We start from the raw sequence: 20,586 nt of genomic DNA on the forward strand, positions 1-20,586 counted from the left end.
TAGAGCACGAAACAGGCGCGCATACGCATCAATGTTGCAAACTCAGTACGTTGCAATTCCAGGGAATTGCAACGTACTGAGAGATATCCAAAATTCTTTATGTAAAAAAATTCTTCATATTGATGTATAGCAAAAGACTATATTTGGCAGGGGCAGCTCGCTTACAGGGTTCTAGCCCGGAACGATTCTCTTCTTTTTTTTATACATTACAAATTACACCATAGAAGGGCACATAAAAAGTTTGTTCTGGGGCTCTGCTGCAGGAGGATGCAGGTAATATTTTCCGAAAAATCTTGCTATATTCACCTTAAAAATTACCATTTTAAGGTGAAAGAATTTCATTAAAATATCATGGGTGGTTTCTCTATATACCAATATGATATTTTAATTAAATTATCTTAAATATTTTGAATTTTTTCAATTATCTATTTCCCCCCCCCCCCCTTTTTTTTTATCGGCACGCTCATAATGGAAAATAGAGTTCTTACCACATCACATATATTCCCTAAATTTCGTTATCACAGACTTATGTTCAGTAGTGACTCCAGAAAAATTCTGTACGTGAGAGTTTTGGTCCCTCCAGCGAATCAAAGTGCGGATCCAGAACAATGCGTCAGGAAGGGCCGAATCAAAATGATTTGATTCTCGTGTCTTTGTGCCTCCTGGAATTTTCATGACGTCATCACGCGTAATTGCCAGCTACCAAGTGACTCATCCGTTGCAAAGGCTAAACGCAACATAAATCTTTGAATTCAGAAATGGTTATGGCGCCATGTTTGGTTATGTTATCCGCCATTTAGCCACAATGTATCGTATGTGTTTTGGTGTTTTCTTTCTCGGATCGCCGAATCATAATATTTGGATCACGAAAAGTGACGGTCCATGTTTCGCCGGATGATGTGTTGGTTCCCGCGTCACCGATCCGATCAACGTCAATGATCCAACTCCGACCAGTTTGTTGTGTTGTTGATGCTTTTCTTGTGTGTGCGTGCAAAATAAAACATCCATCCAACCCCCCCCCCCTCCTCTTGGATCAAGATTCAACGAATTTATTTTCTGTTTATAGATTCCACGCAATGGCATTCCGAATGGAGTCGGGCCCGAAATGTGACGGTGTTTGGATAACGTAATCTGTCCTTGGGTATGTGACCTATATTTTTATACAAATCTGAGGTGGTGTGTATGATGCTAGATGGCGCGATAAATTCTGTTTAAACCATACATGCTCAATCCATGGCCCGTGACCACATTAGTAACTTTCTAAAAATGAACTAAACGGCACATCACTTGAGTGATGTGCGATCACAGCGGTACAGTTCCCACATCACATGTTGAGTCCGCGGCACATTTATAGAACACTCGAAGGACCCACGGAAAATTTACAGATTATTTAAGGGACGACTTGCAGTGTCCCAGATTTAATAAGCAACCCATATCACATTCATAGATCACTTGTAAACCCCCCCCCCCCCTCCTACCCGGGCACATCTACAGATCATTCAAGTGATCTGCGGCACAGTTCCAGAGCACTTGAGTGGCCCCACGATGCACTTCTACATTGCTTAAGTTACCCGCGGCACAGTTCCAGATCATTCAAGTGGCCCACGACGCCATTTCAAGATCATTTTAGTGATCAGTGGCATATTTACAGATCGTTTAAGTGGCTCCTACTCTCTTAAAGGTTGAGCACCCTCGGTGTAAACAAAAATATTTTCACACAGTTATTCTCTCCTAATTGGGTTGGGAAAATTCAGATAGTTTCTGACATGTTCGGGACCTGGGCAAATATCAGTTTTTGGGGGCGCCGTATATTTAAATTCAAAAGAAAGCTGATTTAGTGGCACTAAAATTTCCAGGGTCCTGGACATGTGCCCTGTTTGCCCATGTGAGAAACAGGCAAAGGTAGAGGGACCGCAAATGTAAGAAAAAGGTAAATAATGAAATCATTGAATTATGGGGGGAGGGCAAAAGCATGTTTGCTCTCCCCCCCCCCCCCCACTCCACATTTACCAATGTACAAATTTGAATACTTGCTCTCAAACATTGCAGTACCAAAGCTCATTACTATGTGGCCATTCCCAGATGGATTCATTGCATGCTGAAACTCTGCGCTGCTCTTACCAGATGCGCCGCCTCTGCTGTGAATGAATAATTTTCACTGATTCATTATATTATAGTAAACTTTATACTAAAATCTGACCATGCGCTGGTCTAATCGGTTCATTAATCCTGTGTTTTCGGGATGGTCACTTTGTGTGCGGGGCAGGAAATTATTCTACCAAGAGAGGTGTCCAAGGTTTGACATTGATATGAGAGAGGTGGGCACTTGCAACTGAATTCAAAGATGTTTTTTTAGTCAGTGAAAAAAATGTTTGGACGCCCAAAGCATGGCGGTGTGTGTATGTACAGAAGTTTTCGTTATTTGGATTGTTTTTTTTTTTCAACTGCCTTCCAGTAGTGAAGCTATTTCGGTAATCCATCATAACCCTGGTCTAATATGTACCAGATTAACAAGAATCTACTGTAATATTTATAAACATTTTCATAGTTGAAGTTACAGCCATATTTTGCTCATTTGTTATAAAATGTGTATATCACATATACAATCCCGTCCTCAGAATCGCAGGACTCAACATCTGTCAGGCACCCAATTAAAAGCAGTCATGCCGAGACGGCACTGGCATTGTGTTTTTAAAGGTTTCGGAAGACAATGTCCAATTTTTGAATAAATGTTTTCTGTTCGTTAATGTTAATTACTGTATTGATATATATGTTTCAGGATATGCTCTGTGTCCTAGTCATCGTACTGTTGCAAGCTGGTAACCCAGTGAGAAAAGATTATATATATAAGCGTCATGGGTAGGAATCCTCAAGGCAAGCTTGCCAACAAAAGCCGGTGGACCAAAGAAGAGGTGAGTTTTTCCTCCATGAGTATATAACTATATATATGATTGTATTGCCGTCTCTCTTTGTTGTTTCTTATGCACACAAATGAATTTCATTAGTTTGTAAGTAAAATGGATGGGTAAATTTTTGACTACTCATCTTACAGTACACTTCTGCTTAGTAAGGATGTAGGTTTTCCAACAACCTGGGGTCCAGACACCAAGCTGAGTTAAAATAGAGCAAATTCGCTGAGTATGTAATAATTGCAAAATTAATGTTAGCTTTCAGTGAGTGGTTATGGTTTTCGATGGGTCTTTGTTAATAATTTTTTTAATTTTAATAATTTTAAGAAAAGTGCGGAAAACACTATTATGGGAAATTTTCCCACTTGACAGAGTTTCAGATTAAAAACATCCCCCCCCCCCTCTCACCTATTACAATTTTTGTAAATAAATGAATTCCTTTTTCCTATGTGTAATGGGATTTCTTTTCTTTTTTGTTTTTCCTGTAAAGTTAGGAATTTTTTATGCACGACGTTTTCATTATAACGTGGTGATAATCTTTATTGCTGCTAGAATTGCTAAAAATTTGATTTTTTTTATCTATCCCGATTCATTAAGTACAGGAAGATAAGGAGGGGATCTGTGTCATTTTTATTCCGCTTCCTGGGTTATGGGTTTTTTTTAATATATTTTTAGTAGCGCAGTATGAGGGAGAATGGGCAATTTGTGAGTCGTTAGTCTTCCTGTCTCCTGAAGTCTATGCTACTCAAAATCGATTTAAGTGTCTTCTCACATCAAGGGATCACTAACTTCTGGGAAAATTGACACCCCCCCCCCCCCCCCATTTGATATTAAAAAATTTCTTTCGGGGGAAATCGGCTTCTAGGCTGCCGTCTGAAATTTTTTTCAACTTCTCATAAATATTTGCAATTCAAGAAGTATCAGGATTGTTTGCTTTAAACCTTGGTTTTAACCAAGTGGTTTTTTTTCAAAAAATCAAATAAAAGTGGTCTAAATATAATTTTAATATCATATTGGTTCATTACTAGCCAAAATTTTTCATTCTTACCACATTTTATATTCTTGGGGTACATTCTGATAGCATATCTTTAGATGATATAAGTGGTTTTTTTCCAAAAAGTCTCATAAAAGTTTCCTGAATATATATATATATATATATATATTCATATGAATATCTTAATATCTTATTTATTTAAAGTTGTATACAGAAGCCAAAATGTCTCATTCTTACCACATTTTTTAAAATTTGGCTAAATTCTGATGCTCTATCTTTAGCAAATTCATTAATAAGGATTGCATCCATGGGACACAGACCAGTGTACTAGTAGTTATATTACCTCACAGACATTTTCATTTTCTTTCTCATAAGAAGTACACATCTCGCACTATATATCACCCAGTCTTAATATTCAATAGTTTTTATATACTTTCACTGTTAAGCCCAGTTAATCAAGGTTCTACTGTATAGTAGTAACAGACTTATGAAAAATATAAATCTATATACAGGGTGATTATAATTAAAGTTTTGATTCCAAAACTATACAATAAGTACTGGTCAGAATTACTTGAAAATTTGCATGGATAATCCTGAAGCAATGGTTATTTCTTTAGCAAAAGAAAAAAGTGCAAGTAGATGATGCTGTACTTGGCCAGCAGTATAATCTATTTTGTGCAACCATATCATTTCGGCACTTCAACAGCATCAGTGTGTGGATAAAACAATTTTTATCAAGATGCACATTGTAATACCAGCAAAGCAGCTGCTGAAAACTATTTTGACAATAACAGGATGACATGACACCTGGCCGGCAGCCAGTTTATTTAACCTTAACACTTGCAACTTCTAGCTATGGGGGGGGGGGGTACTTCAAAATGTTATGAGCAGTGGTTGGATTGCAAACGTTGGTGAATTGCAAGCTCCAGCACGTCCCCTATATGTTAGAAGTTCCTCAGGAATATTAACGGTGGGGTGCATTTGATTTAATGAAGGTGAATTGCAAATGCATCCACATCATGACCATGGCATACTTTTGATCTGCTGTTGAACAAGCATTTTTATGCTTTCACTTCATAGCCAGAACACGGTGGACAATATATTTAACATTTCTTGAGTAAGTTGTAGTTATTTGTTCAATTACTTCATTTTTTGTGATGTTAAATGAACTAAAATCATGCAATGCTAATTAAGTTATCATTTTGCCCTGACTGGCTATCTTGCCTATTTTGTGAGTAAATTTCCCACGTGTTGGATGCGTACAGTGTTGTTAAATTTACATTTTTAAGTACATTTTTTCCCTTTCCCATATAAAATTCCATTGCTTCAGGAATATTCATATAAATTTTCAAATCATTCTGACAATGGTTCTTTTTTTAGTGTTTTGAAATCAGAACTTAAGTTATAATCACCCTGTATATTAATCATTGCTAATTAATCTGCATTATTTATGCTTCATTAAATATATTATATTCACCTAATTTTTTTAATATAATTTTTGTAAAATAGCTTTCTAATTAAGCATACTGAAAGTAACTGGAGAAAACATCTTTATATTATATGGTTAATAATAACATTAAGAATTTTCAAACACAAAAAGTGTCATTGAGTTACACAAAAAATAATTAAATTTCAAAAGTTGGTTTTTATTAAAATGTAAGAAATATTTATTGATTGATCAATATGGGAATATAGTGTTAATTACATTAACAAACATTTTATTTTTATTAATTATTAGAAGTTTGAATGATTTTTCAGAAATGTTATTGTTTTTAATGTTAATGCTATTTAAACCAAAAAAAAAAATTGGTTCAAAAAAATGTGGTTTTTGGGGTTTTATTTTTTTAAAAAGTCTTTTTAGCACACCCTGAGAAGTATGCATGATAACTCCTGGGGGTAAAGAAAATTAAAATATTTAAATGTACGTGTAAATTTTTAGCAGAATTCTCAAACATTGAGCTGTTTCATTTATTATCTGTTTTATCCTCATTTCTTCTTTGGTAGTCTAACCATCATGGGTATTTTTACTTTTGTCTCACATAGGATGAGCAGCTCAAGAAATTCGTGGAGTTATACGTGGACGAAGGTTGGATAAAAATAGCCAGTCTTATGGGTAACAATCGGACGGACATTCAGTGCCAGCAAAGGTGGCAGAAGGTTGTCAATCCAGACCTTATCAAAGGACCGTGGACAAAAGAAGTAATTATTCATAATATTTTAGGTATCCTAGGCAACGGTAGAATCACTCCATTACACAGCAATAAAGACAAATAATTTTTGACATACGTCAAACATTGATGTATTGTCACTGCATAAAGAGTTGCTGCCTCCACTTATCATAAATTGCTTCCACATTATAAATGAATATCGCCGCTTTAAATTGTTGCTGTCAACATAAAAAAAATAAAAACTTGCACTTTATTTTTTTTCTAGAGTTTGTGATTTTTCTTTATGAAAGCAATCACTCCATCCCTTGGTAAAAGAGCTCTTGTGACATCACACTACATTGACTCTAGGCATATTGCTCGGTGTAGACAGTGGTCAAAGCCTTCCAAACATACATCATTTGAATATAAACTATATATGGTCGCCCGTTCGCAATTACAGAAAATTGGGATCCATATAGGAAAACCGGACACGACTCCATGTAAGGATCCATATACCAGTAAATATGCGGTTATGCCAATTGCAGCCTAAATTTCCAATTTATGTGTCGCTAAAAATTGCTGACGGAGATAAAGGGCTTTGGAGAACCTCATTAGAATAATTCCATGGAAAAAAAATTTATCATGACAAATTTGATAATAAGGAAAAAAATACATAAATATTCTGCAAAATTTTGGTCACCCTTGTGACCATGTGACTTTATTAGGGAAAAACACTAACGTAAATATACCCAAAATGGAAGAAATATCAGCTAGACGCATTCCGAAACGCGTCTAGCTGATATTTCTTCCATTTTGGGTATATTTAGGTTAGTGTTTTTCCCTAATATATTGTCTCACCCAAAAGGTAATTAATTTCCATATGACTTATGTTGGTCTTATTGTATCCATAAAAAATGTTATACGTGCAAAAGAGAATGCTTGCCAGATATTTAAAAAAAATTGCAGGATTTTCGTGAAGAATTTACCCGACTTTTATTTTCTGGATGTTTACCCTATTAGTTTCTTTTCGTGTGATTCAGCATTTTTTTTAAAGTGGTTTATTGAGTGCTTTCTTGTTGTAGGTTACGATTAGCTCATGTGTACTTATACTATTTCCTTATTTTTTAGGAGGATGAAAAAGTTGTGGATTTGGTGAAAACCTATGGACCTCAAAAATGGACTTTGATAGCCCGACATTTGAATGGACGTATTGGCAAGCAGTGCCGTGAAAGGTGATTTAAACTTTTTCGATCGCAGTAGTGTAATAACTGATCTTCACTGTTTTTATTGGCAAGTTTCAGGATGTTTGTAAAATTATAAATGCAAACCAGTGCTCAAACCTTGTATTTTTTTTTAAGGTGGCATAATCATCTTAATCCCGGAATCAAGAAGACAGCTTGGACGGCTGAAGAGGAACAGGTCATCATAAAAGCTCACCAAGAATGGGGAAACCAATGGGCAAAAATATCCAAGCTCCTTCCTGGGAGGTAAATTGTTTTTAAAGAGTGCGTGGGCAGAAGTTGCCTGGATTTCTCTCTCAAGTCTGTACTGTATCAGATGTATTTCTTCTTTCTTTGTTCATGCTTAACCAGCGCTTTTGGGGACATACCACCTTCTGATTCTTAATAAGAATCTGCTTCTTAACTATGGATTTCATCTGTTAAGAATCGAGAGGGAATTTTGCTATCACATTCTTAACTAAGAAATGTTTTTCTTCTGTAGTTTAGAACCGAGGCTACCCACTTCTTAGCTCGACTCTTAGTGAATAATTTTTCCTTGCATGCAAGATTTAAAAAAAACTTCTATTAAAGAAAGATTTTGTTATGATTCATATTTTTAAAAATGAAGAAAAAAATTTTACAGATGCATTTTTATTATTAGGAATTCGTCAGACTTTTTAAAAGTTATCGAAAAGTTATCTGAAGGTTGTGTGGGAAAGTTGAAAACAGTGTTGAAGTCTATATACAGCATATATATGTTGATAATAGTGATAAAATATCAGATCATTTCGATAAAGTTTGATAAATTGTGCTATTTTTATCTCATTTACCAGTGATTATGCATAATTCTCAAGTTTTTTATCCATAAATATCATGATCAATGGGTTGTGCTTTTTTCATATTATGGGGAAAAATTTAATCTCTGCCTCAAAATATGTGAGATAAAGCTCTAATCGGCCGAAATATATTAAAAATCATTATTAACCTGCTGCTTCGTTTACTTTTTTCACACGCTTCGGTGTATGTAAAAAAGCCAACATTACAGAAGTGATGTCCATTTTTAATATTAATGTATTATCTAATGACTAGAGCCCGATTATATGCACTAAAAAAGTGGCAAAATATGCAAATATGCACTTAAAAATTCAAAAATATGCAATTAAAATTTCATAATATGCATTAAACACCCCAGAATATGCACTAGAAATCTTTAAAAAGAAATCCAAAATATGTACAAAAAATTAGAAAATATGCATTAAAAAAAGCAGATGTGTTTTTAAAAGGCATCTTTTCTATTTCTTAGTGCATATGTATTCATTTACAAAAAAATATCCCCTTATATATATATATATATACTGCATATGCAAATAACTTCTACATATTTTTTATTCAGCATTTTTTTTAAGTTTTAGTTTGTTGTAGCTGCTCAATAATGAAAATACCAGTAACAAAAGAATTTCGACACTATTTCTAAAAAGCAAATTAAACACTTTGACATATCTCTAGAAATAACCTTACAATAAAACAGTTAGTATTCATAAAATACTTTATAAATTAATTAATTCACTAAATTTCACCTGTGGGGAAAAAGAACCAATGTTATGAGAATATTATGAACAATATTTATTTGAAAAATTATAAAAAAAATTGAGAGCTTAAATAAACCTTCAAAAATATGCACTTACACTGAAAATTCATTGATTTTATGCATTTATATGTATTAATGCTGAAAAAGGCCAAAATAATCCGGGCTCTACTGATGACTTTACTGCAACATTTTAAAAAATATGTATTTATCATTTTTCCTCAACCCTATTCATATTCGCTTAAATAATGTCCACCATTTTTTCAGGCTAGCGTCGCTCTAAAATTTCTTTTCCTCTCCAACATCTTGTCAACAGCGCGTTGTTGTTGATTTATAGCTGGGTGCTGATTGGTCAATGTCGAAATTTCCTAAAAAGGGAAATTTTTCGGTCTGTCCATGGTCAGATGACGTTAAGAATAACTTTTAACAATCACGCCGTGGTTGCATTCGGAGCTTGATTCTTAACGTGATTTTTATGTATGGATGATTGGTTATTAAGAATCAGAAGGTGGTACACCCCGCTTGTGAAGTAATTTCTCCTTTTCTTTTTTGGAAGCTTGAAGCTAATAAACTATATTTTTTTATGAACGCATTGAAACTGCATTCATCATGTTTTTTGCTCTTTCTCCTAATCATTAACAAAAACAAAGTTAATAATTAGTTGAATGACTGGTTATAAGAAGAGGCTTTATTAGACCCTTAAATAGTCGATTGGAGTTTTCTATCTACAAATTTCAGATGTGTTTGGTTTAGTGCTAATTTTGTGAGATATCGGATTTAATTAATGCAATTTGATTGAAGATTTCTGTTTTATTTAGGACTGATAATGCCATAAAAAATCACTGGAACTCGACCTTGAAGAAAAAAGCAGAGATGTACGAACGGGAGCTACAGAAAATCGAACCAAATAAGAGCCGATCGTCTTCTGCGTCTGATGATACATCTTGTGTAAGTTGGTCTATGAGCAGTTGAATATTTTTACCATCTTATGTGTTATATTTTCACATCTAATGTCAATATTGCTCCTGTCGAGTTTCTTGCCTTTCCTATTATTCTGTGATTATTGCTTACCCTTACTTCATCTGTTATGAAAAGATGATAGTTTCTCACTATCAATCACTTAAACTGGTCATCTATGAGAATTGACTGTGTGTAGCAACAACATGAGCAATTGTAGCTGACCTCATTTAGTTGGAGGACTAGAGGCAAATCTCAACATACCATAATTGTACTTTGTCTCAAGAAAAAATGAGATTGTGGACAACTAAATATGGATGATAACAGGAAACAAATGACTGATCCTACAGGAATGTTATATGCATGTTGCTTCTTTTCACAGTTGTTTAGTTTACAAAAAAAAGCTGCTTGCATTATTAAACAAAAACACGGCTACCAATATTTTATCAGAAAAATTTTCTCAACAAAATATCAACTGCATATGGGTGGCTGCGCATGCACATCTTATTCATAACTTGCAGTCATTTTCAGTGGGGGGGGGGGGGGGGATAAATCTTAATACACTGTATTCTTGGATGATCTTTAGCATGTTTTTTTTTTATTCTTTTTGCTCTTTGGCTTGAAACATTTCCTGTCAACTTTTTTCAGGTATATCCAGTAAATGAAGAATTTTCACCGATGATACAGTCTCAGGTGATGCCATCGAATTGCAGTACTCCATCCTATCAAAGTAAAATATATAAAATTTATCTGTTCAATAGAATTTTTACTTTTTTTGCAAATCATAATTGAATTCATTTATTTATGTACGTATTATGCCGTCGACCATTTTCAAGTTGGTGCAGATTTAGCCAAACTTGTCGAAATGTGGTTGAAAATCAATATCATGTGATAAAGTTGATACTTGCACATAGCCAAGTAAAAGTTCACTTTTGTACTGAAAGCCTGTTAACGATCCGACATGGTGAGTTATGATGCACTTGCTGCATACAGTGACAAATGAACACAAGCAGCAAGCTGTTCTAATAAAATAAAAGCAAAATTGCATTGCCCATCCATTATTGGTACTAAATCACTCCATTTGACAATGCCAAAAATGGCTGATGGCGTAACTCATAAGTACCATTTATTTCTCAACTGGAGTTTCCTTGGGGCTTTGTGAGAGATGGTGATGTATCACAATGACATAAGTTTAGCAGTGTTCTGGGGAACTTCCTCAGGGATTCCTTAGAGCATGCAGGGTTTTGTGTTTGCAAAAAAAAATAAAAAAAATGCTAGTGTGAATATTTACTACAAATAAATATAGCTTAAGAAAACTTTAATTGACTAACTTTTTTTTTTGCAGCATCACCGTCTATACCCACCCCACCTGATAGCCAATCAAATTATTCATTGGCTCTTTCCAATGAAAGTGTGGCTAACCCGCAAGACAGTGAAGTTGCGTGGTACAATCAAAACATGCTGTCTTACAGTTGCACCACTGAAGACGTACGTAAAGCAGCCCATCCTTTGACACCAGAAGCAAATGAGCATTTCATTCAGTCACCGCTGCATTCTCGGTGAGTAAACACATTAATTTTGTTATGTATATAGATTTTTCAAACTACTTTTACCCAGAAGTCCACAAAGATGGAACTTGTTAATCAAGAAAGAAATGGAAGTTTGGTATGAAGTTTTCATTTGGGGAACTTTTCAAGGAATATCAGCTGGGTTTTTAAGCTAGATGAAAACTTCCTTTACCAAAAAAGTGAAAATGGGAAAAAAGGCTTTAGCAAAATACTACAGTGCTAATGATCTATGTCTACTCGTTTCATATCTCCTGTACGCATATTTGCAAAAGTGGCTACTACCTCTTTTGCATTTTGCAAAAAATTTGACCATAGCTTCAACCCTTAATATCAGTTTCATTGCACTACTTCATATCTCCAAAGCAAAATGTTTTACATTGTTTTGCAATGAGCCCGGGGCTGACTGGAAATGTTCTGCAGTAAAAATTCTTATGATAGTGTTTTCTATACTTTTCTTAAAATTCTTCCAGATTGTTCTGAAATAGCACTATTTGTTCTGCAACATACGTCACCGATATTGGCACATTCTGCTTTAGGGCTTCATATATTTATATCTACTAAAAATAATAACTCATGGCAGAGAATGATCTGCCATTTTCCTTTGCATGGTGACAAAGAAAATGCTAACTATTTGAATGTCTTTATTTCAGGATTGAAGAGTCGGTAATGGAGCCAGTGGAAACACAGTTTTACCAAGGTTCATTGTGCTTCTCCCCGCAATTTCCTGGTGTTGCACCTATCAAGCAAGAGAATGTTATTCAGTCTCATGGTAAGTGTTTAATATTGTAAAGAGATTGTGTGTTACTAGGAATGATCTGAAAATGAAATGCTTGAAACCAAATTGCAGTCAACGCTCTTTGTTGTCTCTTCACACACACATTATAGCAACTAATTTTATTAGTACTTTGCACATGGGAGCCATTATTTTGTAATGTGGAAACCCCTTCTTAAATCTGGCTCCTGGATGATGCAACATTTGTTTTTGATTCAAAAGCTTATGGTTATCTAGTAACAAGTGCTTTAATGCTGATCCAACTAACATATACTCTCTGAGCTGCTGCATTAATAATATATAGATGCAGTAACTTTAACTATCTTAGATGCAGTAACACCTTGACTTACATCAACCAGCATTTACATTGTCTTATTCTAAAAATGTTTTTTTTTTAATTGCACTCACTTTGAGCAAATCTTTAAGGCTTTTGACATTGCGGTCTTAGAAGGGAAATACTTCCCATCTAGAGTTACATTGAAAAGACAAATATACAAGAAGAAAAAAAAAATCTCTGTGTTTACCTCCTCTCATCTTCAGGAAAGACTGTTGTTATCAGTGAAAACATTTACCTCTATTTGAGTCGCTCATGGCATTAGTCCTGCAATAAATTACTGACTGGGTCAGTCGGTATTGCTGTGCTGCATACTGAAGCATCAGAGAAAAAAAGTCATGCATGATTTAGCTGAAAGCAATCTCATAAACAGCATAGTTTATGTGCATTTGAAGACTTTTTTACATTTAACAATTCATAATTAGTTCTTCCCCCCCCCCCCCCCCCACCCCCGATAATAATGTTATTCCACCAGTTTTATAAGCATGTAAAAAAATTAGGAAAAATTGTTTCACTAGATCCTTAATTATTATTATTATTTTTTTTTTTTTTTGTATTGCAGAATCAGGAGAAAGGTCTATTGATAGTTGTTATGCAGACATAGAATCTCCTGCAAGTGCTGCTGTCCTACAAAAGGGTTCTAAAAGAACTGTATCCTTCATTTTGAATTTTATTCAGAGTATTTCATGTTTTTTCATATGAGGGTTGCTCAAAAAGACCGAAGGGGAAAATTAAGACTACATAACATTTCCAACATTTTCTTTTGAGATCTTTTACATTTAGTCTAACCATTCCTAAGAATAGTCTCATCATTTGACAAAGATCCTTCTCCAGCAAGCTAGTTTTAAATGTTCTGAAACATAATTGTGTAAGAGGGTCTAGTTTTTTGGAGGGGAGTTTGATCAAGTTTGGTCTTTGCAATGCAGTGAAAAAATGCACATTAATCCCATTTTTCATATTGTTATTTTCTAAAAAAAATCTGTGACGAGATTATGTCTTGTATATCCTAGACTTGCTTGGTCTCAAACAATGTTCAATATGATGCAGAATGTTCTTTACACAGGTATCTGTGATACAGACAACCATTTTTGATTTCCCTCATTTTCACTTTTGTATCATCTATCATGATATCTCGGAATTATTTTAACCATTTCTGAAATAATGACCTTTACAGACTTTCCAAAATGTTGAGTGTGACTTGAGATGAGATATAACTAATGTGGAAGAGTTGCCATGAACCCTTCTAATTTGAGGTGCTGAGTGCTGACTTACCATGCATCGGGTTTAGTTTTGGTACAAAAATAATTTTTGATTCCAACAGACATGCCTTCCCTTCTCCTCTTACTACTACTACTACTACTTGAACATACACGCACCTCGCAAACATTCCTCTGAGGAATTTTTAACTATTCTTTGTTTACCAGAACGTGGTGCTTGTGTTGGGTGCATGTGTATGGCCCTTAACAAATTTATGTGCTCAGAATTATGCATATTTCCTGTGCTAGTGGTGCTATTACTACATTTACCGCTTAACCAAACATTCACCTCTGAGGAATTTCTAATGAATTGGTACATGTCGGAACATGTTGTGCGAGTGTATGTTTTTGCATGGCCCTAACGTATTTATGTTATTGTGCTTGTAGATAAAAAATTCCTTTAGCAAAAAAGTGAAAATGGGGGGGGGGGGGAAGGCTTTAGCAAAATGTTAAAATGTTAATGATTGATGAATGGATGGCTACTCGTTTCATACCTCCTGCACACATTTTTGCGAAAGCGGCTACTACTTCGTATTCTACGACTTTCTTTTGCATTTTGCATAAAATGTGACTGTAGCTTCAACCCTGTTCCATACTTTGAAGTGAAGATAGATTACAGCACCTGTTTGTATATATTTACTATCTTCAATATCAGAAATGAACATGGCAGATGCGTGAATTCTTACACTTGTTGAACAAAACTCGGGCCCACTACAAAAAAATTGTACTTCTCTCCTGGTTGCTATCCATTTCCCGCAAAACATCTTATTTCGCCTCTGGTTGCTATCCATTTTCTGCAAAAAAAATCTGGCTTTGCTATCCATTTTTCATGAGTTGGGGTACTTGATCGATCCAATTAACAAACCTAACTTACCTACTGTATAAATGTTTTGATTAGGAGACAGAATAATGACAGTTTTACATGAAAAGTGTTTGTATATTTCTTCTTTTGATTTTGTAATGAAATCAAATGCGGATTGCACGCATTATGCATTGTGAAATGTGAGCATCACATTTTACAATGCATAATGTGTTTGATATTCCATCAACAGTTTTCTTTAATACAGTTTTTCAGAAATTATTGCATTCAGTTTCAGAAGACAATATACCAAATGATAAGAGATATTCCTGTGATTTAATGCCTGGTTATAATGCTACTGTGATGAGTCAGCAGAACCTTATTGATATGAGATATGCATGTGATCAACGCCCAATGGTCTCCCCCAACAATAATGAGCAAAACGAAGTGATACATGACATGAAGGAAGCTGCAGATTTCTTTGAAGACCTTGAGTCCATCATATCGTCGGACCCAGTGTATTCGACTTCTGATACTCTGCCGTGGCAGTGTGCTTCTAAGACTGTGCCGACGTCCCTGCCGGAGCGAATGGTGAGAGAACAGTCACAAAATTTGTTCCATTCTTTACCGCCTCAGATGTCTGTGGAATCGATTGGGTCGGTCCTTGAAGTTTTGGTTCAAGTAGGCCATGCTGAGAACATGGCTTCTCACGGTTATGAACGAATCGATGCGAAAAACTTTTCACAGGTTAGCCTTGTTCTTGTTTTATATGATTTTTGATCAAATGCTATTCGTATTTAGGATGTCAAAATCTTGAAAATTCAAGCTTCAGAAATCCTTGCAACTTGATCTCGGGGGGGGGGGGGGGAAGCTCAAGAATAAGAGCGGTCACAAATATGATTTTTCTGTGTCCTCCTTTGTTAAAACTGTCTCAAAGTGACGTTTTGAAGGAGCATGTACTATAGCAAAGAATAAAAATGGAAAAACTGATGTTTTCAAGAATTTGTTGTTATGGCAAATGTTTTCTCATTTTTAACTCGCCATAAACTATTTTTATTTTGTATCTTTAATATTAGCTCTTTGAAAATCACCCACAATTCTGTTTCCTCTTTATAGAAAGATTTTTATGAGCCATTCTTGTTATATCTGACTCTTACTGTATTTTAAACATTAAAAAAAATGTATACACTGTATTCCCTGCATTATCTGGCATGCTGCCAAACTCTAGGGACACCAGATTTTTTAATGTTGGGGTCATCTATTTCCAGCATGCCGGGGAAAGGCAAGGCTTAAGAAGGATCACCATATGCATTCAGCCAATTCAATGGATTTTTATAGTAAAGATGTTTAAGAATTTTCCAGAATCTGATTTATATTTACTTGGGAAATACAGTACCTTTATTCTAACGAATATTCAAATTTAGCTTCTTTCCTGGAAGAATAACTGATTGTGGAAAAATTTCCCTCCCATCAAACATTACTGATTGTACAACAGTTTTCGATGTTCACTGTCTCATTCTCTAATTTCTTCATTCGCTCTCATTCTATTGTATAGGCCTCGGCCAAGCAATATTGAATAAATTAACAAATAGCATTGTGATCTCGTTCATAGGGGCTCAGTCCAGTCTTGTGCGTACCTGATGAGATTTCTAGCAGTCTTAGAAATTTCTCAAATGTTCCTACTCTTTACACTGAAGCCTCTCCCGAAATGTTTAAGACAAGGTGAGTGCAATTTAGAAATTAGTTTCATTTCATGTTATGTTTTTGTGTAGTTTTTACTATAATGTGATGAATTCAATATATTGGTTTTTTTTTTAATGTGTGCAGTCCAATCAGAAAGAGACCAGCACAAGAGGAAAAAATGCCACGAACGCCAACTCCACTAAAGAAAGCATTGGCGGAACTGGAGAAGAATCAAGGGCTGATCAGAAATGTAATTTTTTTACATTTTTCCCCCCATGTTTAAGTGAAATACTTGAGTAGAGTTTTTTTTCCCTGAACATGATAATTTTCTGAACATTAATTGTTTGGTTTCTAAGTCAGATGGTGAAAATTTTTTCTGTGAATAAATATACTGAACAACAAATTTTCACAAAGTTTCTGCATCCGAAACAAAAATAGTAATTGCTTGTGTAATTTCGTGTGCTGAACATGAATTTGACCATAAAAAGAGCTGCATTGGCTGTGGTTTTCCCTGAAATTACATATTTCATACACATATAAATATATAGAAAACAAAATAAAAATACACAGAAAAAACAACGCAAATACAGTGAATCCTGTATTTGTGTTATTAAAATTACGTTACTTGATACAATGATATCCCTTTACATCATAGACATTTCCAATTATCTATATTCTAATGTTGAACTGCTGTCTCTCAATGTAACGATAATCTTTCTACAACAATGTTTTTTCTTGGTCTGCAGAGTATCCTTATATTGAGGCTCTACTGTATATAGAAACTTCAGTATATAGAGGGTACAGCTTTGGCATGCTTAAAACATAATACCAATACATAGATACGCAAATGTATTATAGCACAATAGTTCATTTATCTGCATCGGACACATACTTTATCACAGGGTTGCACCAGGTTGCAATGGCAAATAAAAAATTGGTATTGGCGCCTAAAATTTTCTTAGTGTTGTTACTAAATTGCAGGCTGAGAGCAGTCCAAAATGTTTAGAATTTATAGCAGCATACCTGCCAACATGAATGAAAGGTCACTGTGCCCTGAAATTTTTTTTTCAATAAAAAACACCAGTTTTATTTATAAATTGATGAATTAAAATAAAATTGATATTCGGCCGAAACGTTAGCCAAATATTCGATATTCAGCCAAAACACTATTCGTCTCATCCCTAGAATTTTATATTTCCACATAGACGTGCTGAACACAATTTCATTGTTGTCTTGCATTATGCGATCAATACAATAATGTAGAAATTGGGACAGAAAAAACAAGTCATGAATATATTATTTCTATGCTAAAAATAGTATGATTGTATATATATAGTAATATCAGTATATAACTGAAACTTGCTAAAATTATTATTGCCCGTTAACACAAGCTTCTGTGATTCTATGGAACATTCGGTATGAACTGTTTTTCTTTGGAAAGATAGACCTGGATTTTTTTTGGATTTGTCATGCACCAAGGCAGGGTAAATTAATATAGCTTATAAACATGCAATTGACTTTGTGACCCATACTGCATGAAAGGTTGAAATTTCTCCTAGCTTAACATATAGATTCAATTCAACTTGTTTTTTCCTTGTTGCAGTTTCATTCATCGAATTCACACTTGGAAGATGTACAAGACATCATAGAGAAGGAAAATTGCCAGAATGTGATAAATATCAGTAGAGGTCAGCATACTTTCATTGACACCTTTACTGGGCTGCCCGAAATGAAAAGGCATCCACACAAACAGGTGAACTTCCCTGTCATTCTTAAGTTAGGATTCTCTTATATGCTCTTTTTATCTATAATGGTTTAGTGAAGAATCTTGGACGTGTGTAATCTTATGGGAGGAAGTTTGAGTTATTTCATGATGAAATAACTCAAGTAAAAGCTACATTATATCCTCAGCTTTCTCTCTCTGCATGTTAATCTACATTCACTAATGGCACCCATCATGTCGCCTAAACATGGCATGGTTTTTCTTTCGTCGTTTTATTTCATTTGCCTTGAAGAACCTTGGAACATTATTACAATTATTTCATCAAAGAGTGCAGAACTGATCTGTCGCATAGCCGCCAAATCTCCTGAATTTCGCTTGTGATTGTAAAAGAATTCCCTACTTTTGGGGAAATGATTCCCAAAGAATATTTAAACTTGGGGTGGCTTACTTTCCTTTTCAATCCTTGAAATAACATCACAAGTGTTATGTGAATTGTCACCATTGCATTGAATCACAAAAAATATTTCATTTTCAGGGGAGAAAAGACAAAATTCGCCAAACAGCCAGCATCAATTCAGCCTTTCAACATCCAAAATTGTCTAGATAACTTGTATCTGCTCTGACCATATGTCCTGTTTTGGGGCTGATGGCAATTTTTTTGTTGGCATGATTTGATTTGAGAGTAGTAATGACAGGTAATTCAACACTTTGATTGGCGACTTGGTGCTAAACTGTGATGGCTTACACAATGTCATGGTTTTTGCAGAGTGGAAAAATCCCAACAGTTTTACTTCTGCTAATGAAAAATCAATTTTATAATTGTCTCTGAACTGAATTTGGATCTGAGCGAAAATCTTAATTCTTATTCTTCAAAGTTGGGTGTTATGCTGTTGGGACGGTTGTCAGTTGGCTGCGAAAACCTCATATAGGTATAGATAATATCTGGAATTTTTTACTGATGCTGTTCAGAAAGCTGGGTAGTAATTTTTTTTTAAGTGGGGAAAGGAAAGTTTTCTTAATTTTCACAATTGCACTGCTTATTCACAAATAAATGTTTCAGTAGTCAAAATATGTTTTTGTTTTTATTCTCTTTACTTAATTTGAGATTATTCTCAATATAGAAAAGTTTTATAGAAAATTGTGGATCGAAATACTTTTGCATTTGTAAGTGATGGAATACAGAATTGTTCAATTGCCATTGCATACATGCAACTCAAATTAAACCTAGCTAACTAATAAACACTTCCGCTTGGGGGTGACAGGTTATCAAGAAATTCCCCATTGAGGACAGTTATGATTTCTCTTAGCTTGTGAAGCTAATGACATAACAATCAATTATATTAAATACTGCTAAAATGCTATTAATTAGTATATTTTTCATATTTATGTGTGATTGTTATTGAGTAGAAGAAATCTGAATGAAATATTTTTTTGATTCAACAGAAGAGTGCTCGTAAAGCCCTAAATAAATCCTGGAGCTCGTCAGCTTCGAAAAAAGCTGATTCATCCTCTAGTGAAACCTTGAGATTCGGCTCTACAGATGTATTTCCTTTGCATAGGGTGAGTATCTGCCTTATGATGATCCATCATTGTATATTTCAGGGCATGACAAATCCTGGGTGCCAGGTCACTATGGCAGCTAGAAAATCAGTACTGGCACCTAAAATTTTCTATTTGTAATTACTAAATTGGAGTCTCAGGCCGGGATTACACCATATAAAAGTCTGATAAAAGATCTTTTACTAAACTTGAAAAAAATAAAACAACCAATAAGGCTTTTAGTTACATTTGTTCAATTTTAACCAATATATTATTGATTGAATTTTTTAAGTTTTATAAAAGAACTTTTCTGAAACTTTTATATTGTAATCCCAGCGTAAGAATGGCACGAATGCCTTAATTGTATTGCAGTTTGTCGTAAAAAATTGTCTCGAAGTCCCATAAAAGTTTTAAAAAATTATAGATTGACCGTTTTTCATAAGTAGAAAACCCATGCTTGGTTCCTAGAAAATTTAACTGCTGTCTAAATATTTTTTGATTTGTCAAGTCCTGGTATATTTTAATTTCTGTAAATGTCTATTGGGTTAATTTTATTTTGCATATTATCAGTGCTGCTTTTGTTTTGGCTTTTAATCGACAATTTACAGTTTATTTATGATTATTTTTATTTTTCCAGGGGAAAAAATGTGTTATATATCATAATCATTTTATATGACAAAAATTATTTTGCAGTTTCCCACCAATTACCTTTCCGCCACCCAGTGTATGAGGTTTGAAGAACAGAGCAGCTATCTCGGTATTCTTCCAGGGGTAAGCAATGATTTAATGATTTCACCCTAGATAATTTAACAAATTTAACAATACGGTGAAACCTTTTTATACTGCACCTTAATATATATGTATATACCAGGATGTCTACCATCGTGGAAAAGTCATGAAATGAGAAAAGGTCAAGGACTAAGAAAGAAAGTCACAGATTTCTTTATAAATGGATTTTCAGATATTTCGCGGCAAGTTTCTGTGTTCAACTTTATTGCTAGAAAGTTATAACCACTTATCAGGCTTCCTATTGCGAAACCCCCAATAGATACCCAATTATGCAGTGATTGAGTGAACTGACTCAATCACTCTCGACTCAG

General features: G+C 34.6%; 1 protein-coding gene across 1 annotated transcript in view; it reads left to right on the plus strand.

Moving 5' to 3' along the window:
• The first annotated feature begins 740 nt into the window (after nucleotides 1-740).
• Nucleotides 741-20,586, plus strand: part of LOC149081233 (uncharacterized) — a 29,645-nt gene continuing 9,799 nt past the window's right edge. The window contains exons 1-16 of the mRNA XM_089238065.1: nucleotides 741-1,141; nucleotides 2,780-2,912; nucleotides 5,947-6,102; nucleotides 7,179-7,282; nucleotides 7,409-7,537; nucleotides 9,674-9,803; nucleotides 10,461-10,542; nucleotides 11,158-11,371; nucleotides 12,031-12,149; nucleotides 13,049-13,137; nucleotides 14,818-15,288; nucleotides 16,154-16,263; nucleotides 16,369-16,474; nucleotides 17,828-17,977; nucleotides 19,391-19,507; nucleotides 20,180-20,257. Of these exons, the coding sequence (XP_089094191.1) occupies nucleotides 2,856-2,912; nucleotides 5,947-6,102; nucleotides 7,179-7,282; nucleotides 7,409-7,537; nucleotides 9,674-9,803; nucleotides 10,461-10,542; nucleotides 11,158-11,371; nucleotides 12,031-12,149; nucleotides 13,049-13,137; nucleotides 14,818-15,288; nucleotides 16,154-16,263; nucleotides 16,369-16,474; nucleotides 17,828-17,977; nucleotides 19,391-19,507; nucleotides 20,180-20,257 (2,112 nt within the window). The 5' untranslated portion in view covers nucleotides 741-1,141; nucleotides 2,780-2,855. The remainder of the gene's footprint in view (nucleotides 1,142-2,779; nucleotides 2,913-5,946; nucleotides 6,103-7,178; nucleotides 7,283-7,408; nucleotides 7,538-9,673; nucleotides 9,804-10,460; nucleotides 10,543-11,157; nucleotides 11,372-12,030; nucleotides 12,150-13,048; nucleotides 13,138-14,817; nucleotides 15,289-16,153; nucleotides 16,264-16,368; nucleotides 16,475-17,827; nucleotides 17,978-19,390; nucleotides 19,508-20,179; nucleotides 20,258-20,586) is intronic.

This window comes from Pholcus phalangioides, unplaced genomic scaffold (genome assembly GCF_987345545.1).
Source record: "Pholcus phalangioides strain wild (caught in Gottingen) unplaced genomic scaffold, Ppha-v1.0 ptg000010l_1, whole genome shotgun sequence".
Taxonomy (NCBI): Eukaryota; Metazoa; Arthropoda; class Arachnida; order Araneae; family Pholcidae; genus Pholcus; species Pholcus phalangioides.